Source organism: Chrysemys picta, chromosome 6, assembly GCF_011386835.1.
Source record: "Chrysemys picta bellii isolate R12L10 chromosome 6, ASM1138683v2, whole genome shotgun sequence".
Lineage (NCBI taxonomy): Eukaryota > Metazoa > Chordata > Testudines > Emydidae > Chrysemys > Chrysemys picta.
In genome coordinates this window covers 54,785,240-54,799,329 of record NC_088796.1, presented here as the reverse complement: position 1 = coordinate 54,799,329, position 14,090 = coordinate 54,785,240, and the positions used below count along the sequence as shown (strand labels likewise).

The 14,090-nt window shown below is 42.3% G+C and overlaps 1 protein-coding gene across 2 annotated transcripts in view; it reads right to left on the bottom strand.

Moving 5' to 3' along the window:
* The window catches only part of RASA1 (RAS p21 protein activator 1), a 115,312-nt gene that overhangs the window by 32,740 nt on the left and 68,482 nt on the right, over nucleotides 1-14,090 (bottom strand). For both annotated transcript variants that reach the window (XM_065599151.1, XM_005288152.5), the window contains exons 9-12: nucleotides 9,006-9,084; nucleotides 7,973-8,093; nucleotides 5,438-5,594; nucleotides 2,687-2,774 (exon numbers count right to left, since the gene is read on the bottom strand). In XM_065599151.1, coding sequence (XP_065455223.1) covers nucleotides 2,687-2,774; nucleotides 5,438-5,594; nucleotides 7,973-8,093; nucleotides 9,006-9,084 — 445 coding nt within the window. The remainder of the gene's footprint in view (nucleotides 1-2,686; nucleotides 2,775-5,437; nucleotides 5,595-7,972; nucleotides 8,094-9,005; nucleotides 9,085-14,090) is intronic.

Here is a 14,090-nt window from a genome sequence, read left to right as displayed (position 1 = left end):
CACATATTATATTTTAAAAGTTATATGTAGTATTCCAAAATTGCTTATTTTGGAATGAAAGCTACGTTTATATCCATCATCTAAACTGCATAAAGCATTTGCAAATCAGGAGGATTTTCTCTTTTCAAGCATTAATAATAGATATATAGTGTGACCTTTACCAATTTTCCACTCTAATGATACTGTATTAAATTACACATAGTATTTAGAATGAAGCAAAACATGGTTGCTTCTGAGTAAATAAAACTCACATGCCAAGTACAGTGCTCTAATTCTGACCCTCCCCCCAATGTTTCAGTTTTGCAGACTCATTTCTAGCTGTAAATACTGCAAAGGCAAAAAGAAGTTGATTGAAGAAAAAGAGTGAAGGTGACATCCACAGCCTCCTGTCCATCTGCCTCTGGCTGCTCAACCATAAAAATTGCCCTAAAGAGGCAAACAGGGATTCCCTTTGCAGAGGGATATCTATGGGAGGTATAATGCCACCTTAGCTGGCTCTAAACCACGTGTTCCTGGTCTCCGTCAGAGTGGGGTGCTAGAGAGGGCAGTCGTCAGCAGCTTAATGGCCCTTTTCCCTATGCCTACGTAGGGGTAAGTGCCTTGGCTAGCTTGGGTCAGCTGGCTCAGGCTGAATAGATATTTGGGCTTGGGCTGGAGCCCAAGCTCTGGGACGCTCCTCCCTCATAAGGTCTCAGAGTCTGGGCTCCAGCCCGAGCCCAAATATCTACACAGCAATTTTTCAGCTCCTCGTCAGCCCGGGCTAGCCATGGGCTTTTTATCCCTGTGTAGACATACCCTGCAATGGGCAAGAGTTGGAGAAGCCCTCAGACTGCTCTAACTTGTGCTGGGGACCAGTTTGGTTCCCCGACAGTCCAAGGATTGCAAGTGAAAAGTGTGCAGGCCTTTGTGTCCCATCTCCTCAAGCTGTGCTGAACTCTGTTCCAGTGCAGCTAGGGATTGAACCTATAGACTAACAGTCAATCTGCATAATTAGATATCACAAGTAGATATTTGTTAACTACATCTCAGTGCAATACAATACTGCCATTAAAAAAGTTGGTTCAATTTTTTACCCTTCAATTATTTTTCATATGTTTAAAATATTGACATATAATATGGGCAGACGTAATTGTCATAATACTCAGTTTAAAGTACACTGCAGCTGGTCTCAAGTAAACAAGTTTGCTAATCAATTTCTTTTTGCGTAAAAACGTTCCATAATGCAAAAGACTTTCAGACTACAGCTCCACGGGAAGATTTAATAACTTTCTCATTGTAAGTAGGGCCAACCACAGCTGCTGAAATACCTTAATAATTATTATACACAATATTTCTGTGGGGGTAAAGAGGATATAATTTACCTTTACTTTTCTAGATCTATTAAATACAGTCCTTCAGACCTTTCCCAGTCATAGGAGAACCTCTCCAACTTCAATGCCACAACATACATTCTACTCCTCATGGCAGTGGGCCATTGTGATCAAGCTTGGAGATGGAAATTTGCATGTGGCTAGAGTTCATTTTATTCACAAAGCATCTTTCTAAAGATTAATATTCTTAATTTTATATCATATCCACATATATAAATAAGAGAACTTTGGAAACTGCTGAAAAGGAAAATTAAATGTCTTAGTCCTACAAGTAAACTCTCTTTCCCAGGGTAAATTACAGATGTTAAATTTACAAACACTGCAGCTGAATAAAGTGGGATGGGAAGGAGGTAGTGGAGTACCACCATACTTTGTCAAAATGTAGGGTTAGGGTGTTTTTTTTTTTGACCTTTTTAGACTTGTTAGCATTATTGTAGGATATGGAATATGGAAAAATATTTTAAAATGGTGCAAGAACAACAATAAACAAAAACAAAGTTAACTGCCACAGCACTATAAGGAAGAGTACATACAACAAGGTTTTGAGTCACATTAAACTAAAGAAAGTAAACAGAAGAACTGTATAAAGTACATCACTGCTGGCAGCAGTAATTAATTCTGTTGCAGGGTTGATTTCACTTTTTGATAGGTGACAAGGGAGTGAAAGACCCATATTTTGGAGACTTGAGATAAGAATCCCCTTTGCCTTCCCTAAGCCTCACTTGTCACCTCTTCCCTCTCCCTTTGGCACATTAATTCCTGGCTCCCAGGCATTATCCCTGAAAGGCCAAGAGAGGAGACAATGGTTCTGTCCTACTGCTACTACCTCTTTCTGTTATCTCTGAGACAATCTGCAGCACTGGGGATCCAGAGAAAAAACACACCTGGCATTACAGGGATAATAGTACTCCATAAGATCCAGCCACCGACACACAAGAGGGGTTGGGGTGGGGAAAAGAGGGCCAGCACTCAAGTCCTTTCCCACCAAGCGGAGCTGCTTTTCTGAAAGGACGCGAGTATGAAGTTGCTAACCCAGGCAGAGAGGGGGTGATCCTGCAATAAGAACCATGCAGGTGGACTCCTGTGCCCACAAAATTCTCAATGTCGAATCTAGGCCTAAGTCTGTAGGGAAACTATTGACCCATGGGTTTGAAAAGTTATTACAATGGACAGGGCTTTAAAAAAAGCTTTATATACTGGTCACTGTCTATATGTAGCATACTTGTTTCCTACTACAAACTTTAATTCCATTAAGTATCAAAACACTCACAGCTTATTTAAAAATTTGCATTCTTTTATATGCCAAAGCATCTTACCTGTGCTTGTTCTGGAGTTTCTCCTGCAAAGTAAAAGATGTAATGTTCTTCACTAAAGTGCTGAACTACTATCTGAAAACAGTTTGGCCTTCAAAACAAACAAACAAACAAGAGTTTTAGTAACAAAGAGTAATATCTTCAGACTACTGACCAACTGCTTTGCTTGCTGATCTCTGGCAAAATACAAATATTTTTGGAAAATCTGAGCCAACACAGTTCAGTTGTTTGAATACAAACAGCATTAAAAACACAATCATTTTTTCTTCAAAAATATTCATCTTTTTTGGACAGCTGTAGCACTGAAGTGTGTGGGGATAGGAAGCTGAATTTTCACAAAGATAGAAGAAAAATACTTTTTGAGCATTTAAGTGAAAACATGTTTTGATTTCACTGAGTTATAAGCCTTTTAAAAAAAAAATCGTACTTCACCTGTGTGCAGTACAACTAATATGCTTTAGAACATTTAAGGAACCTTTAGGACAAAGATAGATTGTACTGCACTGCACTGCACACATGCAGACGGGAATGCCTTTTCTATATAGCACAAAATATGGTGATGTCATCTTGTAAGGTAAAAGAAGCACGCTAAGATTCACTCATGTGGAATTGTCCCCTATGGACATTTTAATGCTGCATGAGATATGGTGCAATGTTGGTGTCTAGTCAAGTAGTTCCACATTATGGAGTTTCTTTCCACTTTCAAAAATCTTAGCAAGTTATGTTAAGCAAGAAAAAGCTAGGTTGCATGTACAGCCTTTACTCTGATGCTATAGTACATGCACATCAATTCATTACAATGTATGTATATGACTACTCACACATTCTCAATTATAGTATCATACAACTTTTTTGACAGCTTTAAATACACCTGAACAAACTTCTTTATTCTTGTATACTTGCACTATTTTCTTTGTCACAATGGTCCAGTTTTTCTCTGATAGACTTTTGATAGCAAAGTTATTTTCTATTTAAAGAATGTGTTTAATAATTTAGGCAAAATAGTACCCTGACCCTACACAACCCTATAAGGGGATATATCTGCCCTCTACCCCACCTCAGGTGTGGTCATGTAGCTGCTACTCCATTTGTGGCTGAAGCGCAAGGGTTCCAGGAAAGAAGGGGCTACACACCAAATACTCACCAGGTGAGCAAGTGGTCAGGGAAGGGACAAAGCTATGTTTCCTCTTGCACTCCAATCATCAGCCAGTGGAGCTGGCTCGGTAAAGGAGGAGTAAGCTGCATCCCACTACCACCCAGAACAAGAGAACAGCAGGGAAGGAATCATGACTGAGTCTGAATCCCTTCTTCATGACCTCCTGGTGTGGCTCAGCTATGTGTTGTTCCTTACTCAGAGCCAAGCTGTAAGGCACAGTCTAGACCATACACAGCAGCCGTGCATTATCCAATTTAATTTCAACCAGCAGCAGTGTTCAGCAGTTCAGGAGGCAGCTTCAATTAACTATGCAACTAGTTTAGTTACAAATGTAGGTGGGCTATACATGCCAGCAAGTTTTCACTATTACTATGCAATACTTCTGTCTATTTATATGGCCCTCATCCCAGTGTTATCTGAATGCTTCCTAATTACTCAAAAATAGAATTAACAACCAGATGGAGCAAAGACATCAGAGCTTTATTATTTAAGGAGGACTGGAACTAAGTGTCAGCGATTCTTTCAACAGATATCTTCTCACTGAGTCTCTGCTATTCTCTTACTTAGGGATATTAATGTGGAGGTTTTCCAGAAGGCTCCTCTCTGTTTTTTGGTCATGGAAATGCCAATAATTTCAGCAGACTTGCGTCTAGCAATTTTTCAAAAATGTGAAAAAAAGTCCATTTGATTTAAGTGAATTTTTACATTCAGGTTGCAAAAACTCTTATTTTAATGGATTATGTTATGGTTATGTATCTATTCTTATTTGGTGTAAGCAACTAGTTATAACACAGAATGGTTTTGAAAAGCTTTTTTAATAACGGATTAACAAAAAAGGTACTAAGAATCATTTCTTGCTATTTACAAATTCAATTTAAAAATTCCACTCACAATTCTTAACCTTTTTACTACTGACCACCACTATGATCTCCACAACCTCCTGTGAGTAGCAGACTTTGACCACAAATAGTTCACTGGGCCTTTACTATGTATGTGACTCAATATTGCATGTGTTCTCTGCATCATGTACCTGGTATGTTAAAACAAAAGCAAAGCTGATTGTTCTTTTTGATCTCTTCCTAGTGATTATAGTCTTTCCCAAAAATGGTTTATATCAATTAGCTTCCATTCTGCTTTAATATTGGTTTAACATCAGAAGAGCTTTCCTACTTGAACATTAAAACTCAATGGAATAGTTTTTAACCATCTTAACTTTCAGCTGATATCTAAGCAAAAGAGGGCTCATTTCGTTGCAATTTCAACAAGGTTTGGTCTCTATCCAAAATTTTATAATATGACATACGTTATTCAATTACCATTTTAATGAATGCAGTGTGCTCTATTTTTGATGGGTGGAACACACAGTGTGCTCAATGTTGAGTTAATATATTAATCTAAAAGCCTGAGTGGTTATCCTGCCTATTACTTCAAACTAGAAACTTCTGATACTTTAAGAGTTCTAACATTTCCAACATGTTTAATTTATTGCCCTGTTGAAAGAGAAGTATATGGAAATAAATGAAGTTATGCACCTATAAAATTGTAATATTTAAACAGTGTACAACTGCAGACATGGGAACTGAAAGCTACTATCTTACCTGCCAAACAGACTGTCATGAACTCCATAGACAGAACACACACTGAGATCTATTAAACCTTTGGGCTTTGTAGCTCGCTTTTCACTTTCAAAATAAATAAGCTGGGCGTCATTCCCCTCTAAAATAAAGTACAAATTCTTCCATCGCTTTCCTTTGCCTGGAGAAAAACAAACAAAAGCAGTTAAAAGTCCTGTTAACATATTGTAATCTTTTGCAGAATTTTTCCTAGGTCTTAATTAACACTACAGGTAAAAACTGAAGAGGGCAATTTCAAATTGCCAGATTTCAAAACAGAACAATAAACAGTTTAAACATTTAGTACAATCTTTTCTTGCAAATTAAGTTAGTGTATCTTAGCACAGGAAAAGCTCTGTTATCTTGCATGTTGAGGGAATGGGGAGTGCCAGTTAGTCAAAAATTCTGGTTAACTACACATGAGTTATATTTACCAATGGAGGGAGGGAGTTTGGGTGCGGGAGGGGGCTCAGGGCTGGGGCACGGGAGAGGGTGCAAGGCACGGGCTCTGGAAGGGAGTTTTGGTGTGGGAAGGGTTTCGGGGTGCCGGATCCAGGCGTGCTCACCTCGGGTGGCTCCCCACAAGCGGTGATGACATGTGCCTGCTGCTCCTAGGCGAAGGTGCGGCCAGGCAGCTATGTGCGCTGACTCCGCCCCCACGGTTCCCAGCCAATGGGAGCTGCAGAGCCAGTGCTCGGGGAAGGGTGGGGGCAACACACGGAGCCCCTGTGGCCGTTCCTCCACCTAGGAGCAGCAGGGACATGTCGTCACTTCCGGGGAGCCACGCAGAGCCAGGCAGGGAACCTGCCGGACCCACACCAACCAAACTTTTAATGGCCCAGTCAGCACTGCTGACCGGAGCCGCCAGGTTCCTTTTTGACCAGGTGTTCCAGTCAAAAACCGGACACCTGGAAACTCTATTGAAGATTTGTATTGGGAGATAGCAGAAATGTCAATTTCTAGAGCTTTCCGATTGGTAAAGTGCCAGATAACACAGCTTTTACTGTATACAGACTGTATCTAAAAGGGCTCAAATTTGCACAATAGTAAATCCAAACTACACTTTTGGTCTCAATCATGTAATCAGATATGTTCAAATTGACCCCTGTGCAGTTTAAGAGACTTCAATAGGACTCAGCAAAGCCATAAGGGCTGCCTGCATAAAGTCCCGTACATGTCAATGGACAAAGAGGCCCGTCTTTCAAGATACAATTAGATCTGAACAGTTTGCAAACTAAGGCACTGTCCCTGCAAACAATTCAATTTAATGCAGTGCTTTGATTGAAAATACAAAATAAAGATAAATAAAAAAGTACTGGACTCTGGACACACTACAACCATTCAGAAACTAGGTATTATATTATGTAGCTTGCTCCATGAAGTGCTGTTTATGGCCAAGGTCTCTGAAAAGCTGCATTATTTTCTTGAGAAAATAGATGCTGCACCTCTTTAATTTGTCGCTCACCAAGGCACAAAGGACAGCACATGTGGGGGTGTAGAGGCCCCACACAGGGGAACAAAGGGTTAAAGAGCAGCTCTGGGCTCACAAGTCCCCACGCAGCCGCACCTGCTGGGCATGCTCGCAATGGAGGCAGAGTTCAAAAGGGAAGGGTTCAGCTCAGTCAGAGCAGACAGAGCAAGGGAACAGTCCTACACTGATAGCTCCTGCAGAGGCTGCAGGATCCCCACACCACCTGGACCAGACCCTGCTGCAGAGCTATCGAAGGCCCCATGAAGAACAGGAATGGACAGGAATGCAATTGAAGAAGAGCCTCTGGACTACTGTCAGTGAGAACCACCCCGGGAGTTCATAAGCTGACCCCGTTTGTGATTTTGGATGGGGCTGAGAACATAGTAACCAATGTCCAGGGAGCAGGATTGGTGGTGTCTGCCCTCTAGGCCGCATAGCCAACTGGCCAGTCATAGGGCACTGGGTTGGAACCTGGTGAAGCAGGGAGGGCTCGGATTCCCTTACCACAGGCCAGCACAGGCTGGGCAGAACGCCCATGGATTCTCGCCATTTGGCGGCACTGCTGGGCTCAGATGTCGTACCCCACAACAGGAATAGACACCCCATATGACACACAGCGCTTAAAGTCTGGATATCACTGGTACCTAGCACGGGACTGACTAACATTTGAAACAATAACAGCAAAAAAAACCCAAAACCTATTTATTGGGTACTTTTAACGAATAATTGACTATTTACAAGGCAGGAAGAGAGATAACTAGCTAACTATGCACAAGAAACTGAGAAAAAAACTCTATATTCCTATTTATCTATCCAGAGATCACAATAGCCCTTCTAGCCACAGCATCACACTCAGAGCTCATGTTCAGCTGATTATCCACTGTGACCCCAAAATCTCCTTTCAGATTCCCTGCCTGACCAGTATAGAGACCCCTATGCTGTACATGCAGTCTGCTTTCTTTGAGTAATTTTGAACAAGTTATCAAAATATAAGAATGTAATTTAATTTTCAGGAATCTGCTTTATACTTAGAAGTAAAATGTTCTCACTTTTTTTCAGAAGATACCCTTTTTTGACAATATTTTTATAAAAAGCATCCTTTGTTTTTCGACGAATTGTATTATAGATTTCTTTTCCATCCACTGTATCATTAAGCACTTGTTCTTGATGCTGGTAAAGAAAAATAATAGCCATCAGTATTTTTCAGTTCAGAAATATCAGATTGATTATAATGCTGAAAATGGAAATATTCTTACCGATGTTCTTTATTTTCAAATATCTCTTGTAATCTTATGCTACTTAATAAAAGGACTGATCGGTTTTCGTGATGTCATTTCTAATAACACACCCTCTGTATATTTTCCTACATTTATATCACATCACACTTGGTTAGTGTGGAATAGTTTATGTGGTTTATTCTGAGAGATGGAAAATAAAAATTGACCTGCTCCTACTTGCTAAAGAACACACATGGAGTGTGCCCATCTCATTATGTATGCATAGAGAAATAGAAAGAAGGATACACAGTTTAGTTATTTCCCATACAGAGAGTGTTTTCTCAAAGTTTACATTAGATAACCTTTTAAAACTTTTTCACTACTGCATGTCTTTTATTAAGGACATTGTGCCTCGATACTTCAGGGAGAAATCTAAAGAAGCCTTGCAGTGAAAAAACAAGGTGCACAGGTCAAAATTAAAAAGCTTCAACAGGTCTGGGTGAGGAAGATTGCACAGTTCTTCTCTACAATGCATCTGCTTCATAATATGGCTATTTTGACCCTCATTTCACAGAAAATAAAGAAACTTAAATTCGGGGTAAATGAAACAGATGTGAGACTAGGACAGTGGAGAAAAAAGCCAGAACAGCTAAGCCAGAAAGTATGTTAAATATATTGGACAGTACATAACCTAAGAGAAAATATTAGTTTTTATCTTTACTCTGATATTATTATTGTCTCTGCCATTTGTAACAGACTGTTCTAACTAAATTATAAATTAGTTGATATCAGTTAGACCAAGTACTGTCTTCACTCTAAAAACCCCACACTCTTTAGAAATATTATGTGGCATTAAATGTCTCACCTGCATTGGGACAGGGTCTTTTAGGTAATATCCTTCAACAATTTGTTCTTTTCTGTAGTGCTCAATGATATCAGCAATACTGTTCAAATAAAAAATTATAAACTTTGAATAAGTTTTTTTTTTGCTATAAATCTTTTTTCCAACATAAAATTCACACATTAAATTTCTCACATAAATCTTTAATAAAATCACATGCTAAGAAAGGCGATCTCACTTGTATCAGCCAGAATACAGGAGTCAGTAATCACATATTTGAGTTCTGCTAATAAAAAACATATGAATCCTAAACTAATCTTACAATCTTACAGAGTTTAAAACTGTTGCTCAAAAGGCTAGCTGATGAGGACATAGAAAACTCAATGATCAAGTAAGGGCAAATACATTCCCGCTATTCAGCCAGGCTGAAAATTGTTATTTTATCAACAATAATTTTCCAAGTCTCATCATCACTAGGGAAGGGGAAGGGGAGACATTTCACTGTGCAAAGCAATTTCTTTCTAGGGGGGTGGGAATGTCAAATAGAAAAGGTCTGTAACACAGATTACACAGCTCATACTTAGAAGTCACTGAGCAATCATGTTAAATTAAATACTCGTCAGCAGAACTCCTCTACAGGGATGCTTGCATTCTAATTACCAGAGGGAATCAGGTTGAAATTGTATTTTGAAGAATCCAGGATTGGGAGGTGGCAATAGATGAACACTAAAATTCAACATATTTCTTTGACTTTCTTTTACTTATTTATGCATAGTTCTTATTGAAATATCCTTGATTTAAGTTAGAGTGCAATGACGAACAATATGTAGGGATTCTTAGCACACTCTATTATACAGAATATCAACCTGAAAATAAAAACAGTTAAATAATTAAACACAAAATACATGAGCAAACATTTTAATAAATATTATTATTTGGAAGTACACCTCTACTCCGATATAACGCGACCCAATATAACACGAATTCGGATACAACGCGGTAAAGCAGCGCTCCGGAGGGAGGGGGGGCGGGGCTGTGCGCTCCGGCAGATTAAAGCAAGTTTCACCCTATAACGCAGTAAGATTTTTTGGCTCCCAAGGACAGCATTATATTGGGGTAGAGGTGTATGTGAAAATACATTCATCAGGGCATATGTGATGGAATCTTTGGCCAGAGTTACACTTGCCAATGTAAATTGTGCACAAGGCTCTCAGATGAATGGATTAGGTAGAAGAATCTAAACAGAATATGTGTAAGGTTTCATGCGCTAGTTTGTGCATTGTTTATTTCAGAGTCATTAAGTGTCTTCATTTGGTATTGTGAGTTTGATATTTCAAGAGTTAATGGAATGCATTTTGTGTATTTGATGCTTAAGGGTATTTCCCACCAAATTGCTTAGTATGGATTACGTTTTTATTTTAAAGGTCATCTCAAGGGACCTTTCTGGCACTACTACTAACCCCTGTAGCCCTCTAGGTGCAAACTGGCAGGGGTCCCTGTGTCACAGCTGACTTATTAAAAATATCACTGTTCACTTTTTATTAAGATGAAATATAGCAAAAATATTTTCTGCACTCCAGAAATGACATTTTAAATTTAAATTAATAGAGATATCCTATCTCCTAGAACTGGAAGGGACCTTGAAAGGTCATTGAGTCCAGCCCCCTGCCTTCACTAGCAGGACCAAGTACTGATTTTGCCCCAGATCCCTAAGTGGCCCCCTCAAGGACTGAACTCACAATCCTGGGTTTAGCAGGCCAATGCTCAAACCACTGAGCTATCCCTCCCCCTTTTACCATCATCTCACTGACTATGATAAGATTATTATGCACTACTCTGTGTTGAGCTGCAGTAATCAGCATCCCTTATCATGAAAGCAACATTGAATAAAGCAGCTTGGCAAAATTCTACTCGCCCACTCACCCAGATTCAGTAACTGACAGGCCACTAATATTTTTTTCTCTCATTGTTGTAAAAGTTGGCAAGTAGATTTTGTGCTAAGGCTGATAAATTCTCATTAGAATTTTGCAAGCTGAAGTGTTATGTGAAAAGAAACTGACACTTACTGTAATTATGGTTCTTCAAGATGTGATGCAGACATGTATTCCACGTATGTGTGTGGGCCCAGCGCACCAGAGCTGGAAACTTTTGCCTAGCAGTACCCGTAAAGGGACAGCAACTCACGTCTTGTGGCTGTGGCACCTCCATTTGCTATATGAGGCGGCGGCATCCCAACCCACCTCAGTTCCTTCTCATTGAAAGCCCAGGAGGAGACTTTGATGCAGAGGGGACAGAGGGTGGGTCGTGGAATACATGTCTGCATCACATCTCGAAGAACCACAATTACAGTAAGTGTTTCTTCTTCTTCTTCAAGTAGATGCAGACGTGTATTCCACTTAGGTAACTCACAAGCAGTACCCCATCCAGGAGGTGGGGCTCGGAGTCTACTGAAATAGGGATTGCAGGACTGCCCTTCCAAGGCCTGCATCCACTCTGGAAAATGCGGAATAGCATAGTGGTCCATAAACGTATCTATGGACAACCACGTTGCCTCCCTGCAAACATCTAGTATAGAAATGTCACTGAGGAAGCTATCGACATTGCTTTCACTCTTGCAGAGTGAGCCTGTATCCACTGAGGTGTAGCTAAACCTCTCTCATGCGCTGTTTGAGACAGGATGTCTGTGCAGAGATTGCTTGCCCCTTCATGCAGTCCACATGACATGAACGGGCTAGGTGAAGCACGAAATGATTTAGTCCTGTCTAGATAAAAGGCTAGACATCGCCTGACATCCAGAGTATGGAGGCACTTTTCTTCCGGGGAAGAGTGCGGCTTTGGGAAAAACACAGGTAAAACGCCTGTTTCAGATGAAACTGAGAGACCACCTTGGATAAAAACTTTGGGTGTGGTTGCAGCATTACCTTGTCCTTGGCTGACCTGCCTTACACACAGTCCTCCATCAGGGCATGCAACTCACAAACCTTTCTCGCAGATATGATAGTTATCAGGAATGCAGTTTTCTGAGACAGGCCGCAAGGGACTTGAACGGAGGGCCATTAAAGCAGTAAAAACATGTTTAGGTTCCACAGGGGAAAGGACAGTTACCTGTTCCGTAACTGGCATTCTTCGAGATGTGTTGCTCCTGTCTATTCCACAGTAGGTGTGCGTGCTCGCCACGTGCACCAGTGCCGGAAGTATTTCCCTTAGCAGTATCCGTAGTGGGGGAGCACCGCTGCGACCCCTGGCGTGGCGCCTCTATATCGTGCTATAAGGGGAGCTGCGCACTCCCCCCACCCTCGGTTCCTTCTTGCCAGACAATTCTGACAGAGGGGAAGGAGGGCGGGATGTGGAATAGACAGGAGCAACACATCTCGAAGAACGCCAGTTACGGAACAGGTAACTGTCCTTTCTTCTTCGAGTGATTGCTCCTGTGTATTCCACAGTAGGTGACTCCAAGCTATATCTGATGGAGGTGGGTAGTAGTTTAAAGGTTATCAGGACATAGTACCGCCCTACCAAACCCGGCAACATCCCGTGCTTGGGAGACAATCGCATAGTGTGAGGAAAAGGTGTGGACAGAGGACCACGTGACAGCCCTACATATGTCCTAGATAGGGATGTGGGCTACATAGGCGGTCAACGAGGCCTGCGCTCTCGTAGAATGCGCCTTTACGATAGGCGGCGGGGGAACCGCTAAGTTGTAACATGTGCGTATGCACGAGGTGATCCAGCGGGAAAGGCGCTGGGTGGAGACTGGTTGCCCTCTCATATGCTCGGCCGATGCAACGAACAGTTGCGAGGATTTCCTGAATGGCCTGGTACGGTCCAAGTAAAAGGCAAGCGCCCTACACACTTCTAGCGTGTGTAGGCGGCGTTCCTCGTTAGAGGAATGGGGCTTAGGATAGAGTACCGGTAGGAAAATGTCCTGTTCCATATGGAAGGCGGAGATCACCTTGGGGAGAAACGCAGGGTGTGGGCAAAGCTGGACCTTATTCCTATGGAAGACCGTATATGGGGGTTCCGAGGTCAAGGCCCTAAGCTCCAAGACCCGACGGACTGAGGTGATAGCCACCAAGAATGCTACTTTCCATGACAGGTGGGACCAGGAGTACGTGGCCAAGGGTTCAAAGGGAGGGCCCGTGAGGCGGGACAGCACTAGATTCAGAACCCATTGCGGGACTGGGTCCTTGGCGTATGGAAAAGTACGATCTAGTCCCTTTAAAAAGCGGGAGGTCATCTCATGGGAAAACACCGAGTGACCCTGCACTGGAGGGTGAAAGGCTGAAATGGCCGCTAAATGTACCCTGACGGAGGCCGGAGCTAAACCTTGGGTCCTAAGGGACAGGAGGTAATCTAGAACAAGTTGGAGGGATGCGGATGACGGGGAGTCACCCCACTCCGTCGCCCACCTAGGAAACCTAAACCATTTGGCCAGGTAGGTCTGTCGTGTAGACGGCTTTCTGATCTCCAGCAGAATTCTTCTGACATCCTCCGAACACCTTCCCTCCTCCTCGTTTAACCATGGAGCAACCACGCTGTCAAGTGAAGCGTGGCTAGGTTGGGATGGAGAAGGCATCCCCTCTGCTAGGAGAGGAGATCCGGGCGGAATGGCAGCCTCCATGGGGAGGCCGCTAACAATTGCAGGAGGGTCCCGTACCAATCCTGGCGGGCCCAATCCGGGGCTATGAGGCTGACCCTCGACCTGTCCGCCTTTACTTTCTGTAGGACCTTGCCTATCAGTGGGAACGGTCGAAAGGCATAGAAAAGTTGGTCTGACCACCATATGAGGAATGCGTCCGAGATTGCCCCCCTTTCTGCCCCTGCCCTGGAGCAGAACTGGGCAGTAGCAAAGAGATCTATCTGGGGAGCTCCCCACTCTCGGAAGAGTTGCTGGGTGACCTCCCAGTGGAGTGACCACTCGTATTGGTGGGAGAAAACCCTGCTGAGGCGATCGGCTCGCGTATTGCGCGTGCCGGGTAGGTGAAAAACCCTCAGAGAGATGTCTTGGGCTATACAAAATTCCCATAGGTCCAGGGCTTCCTGGCACAAGGCCGAGGAGTGCGTGCCCCCTTGCCTATTGATGTAATACATCGCAGTCGTATTGTCCGT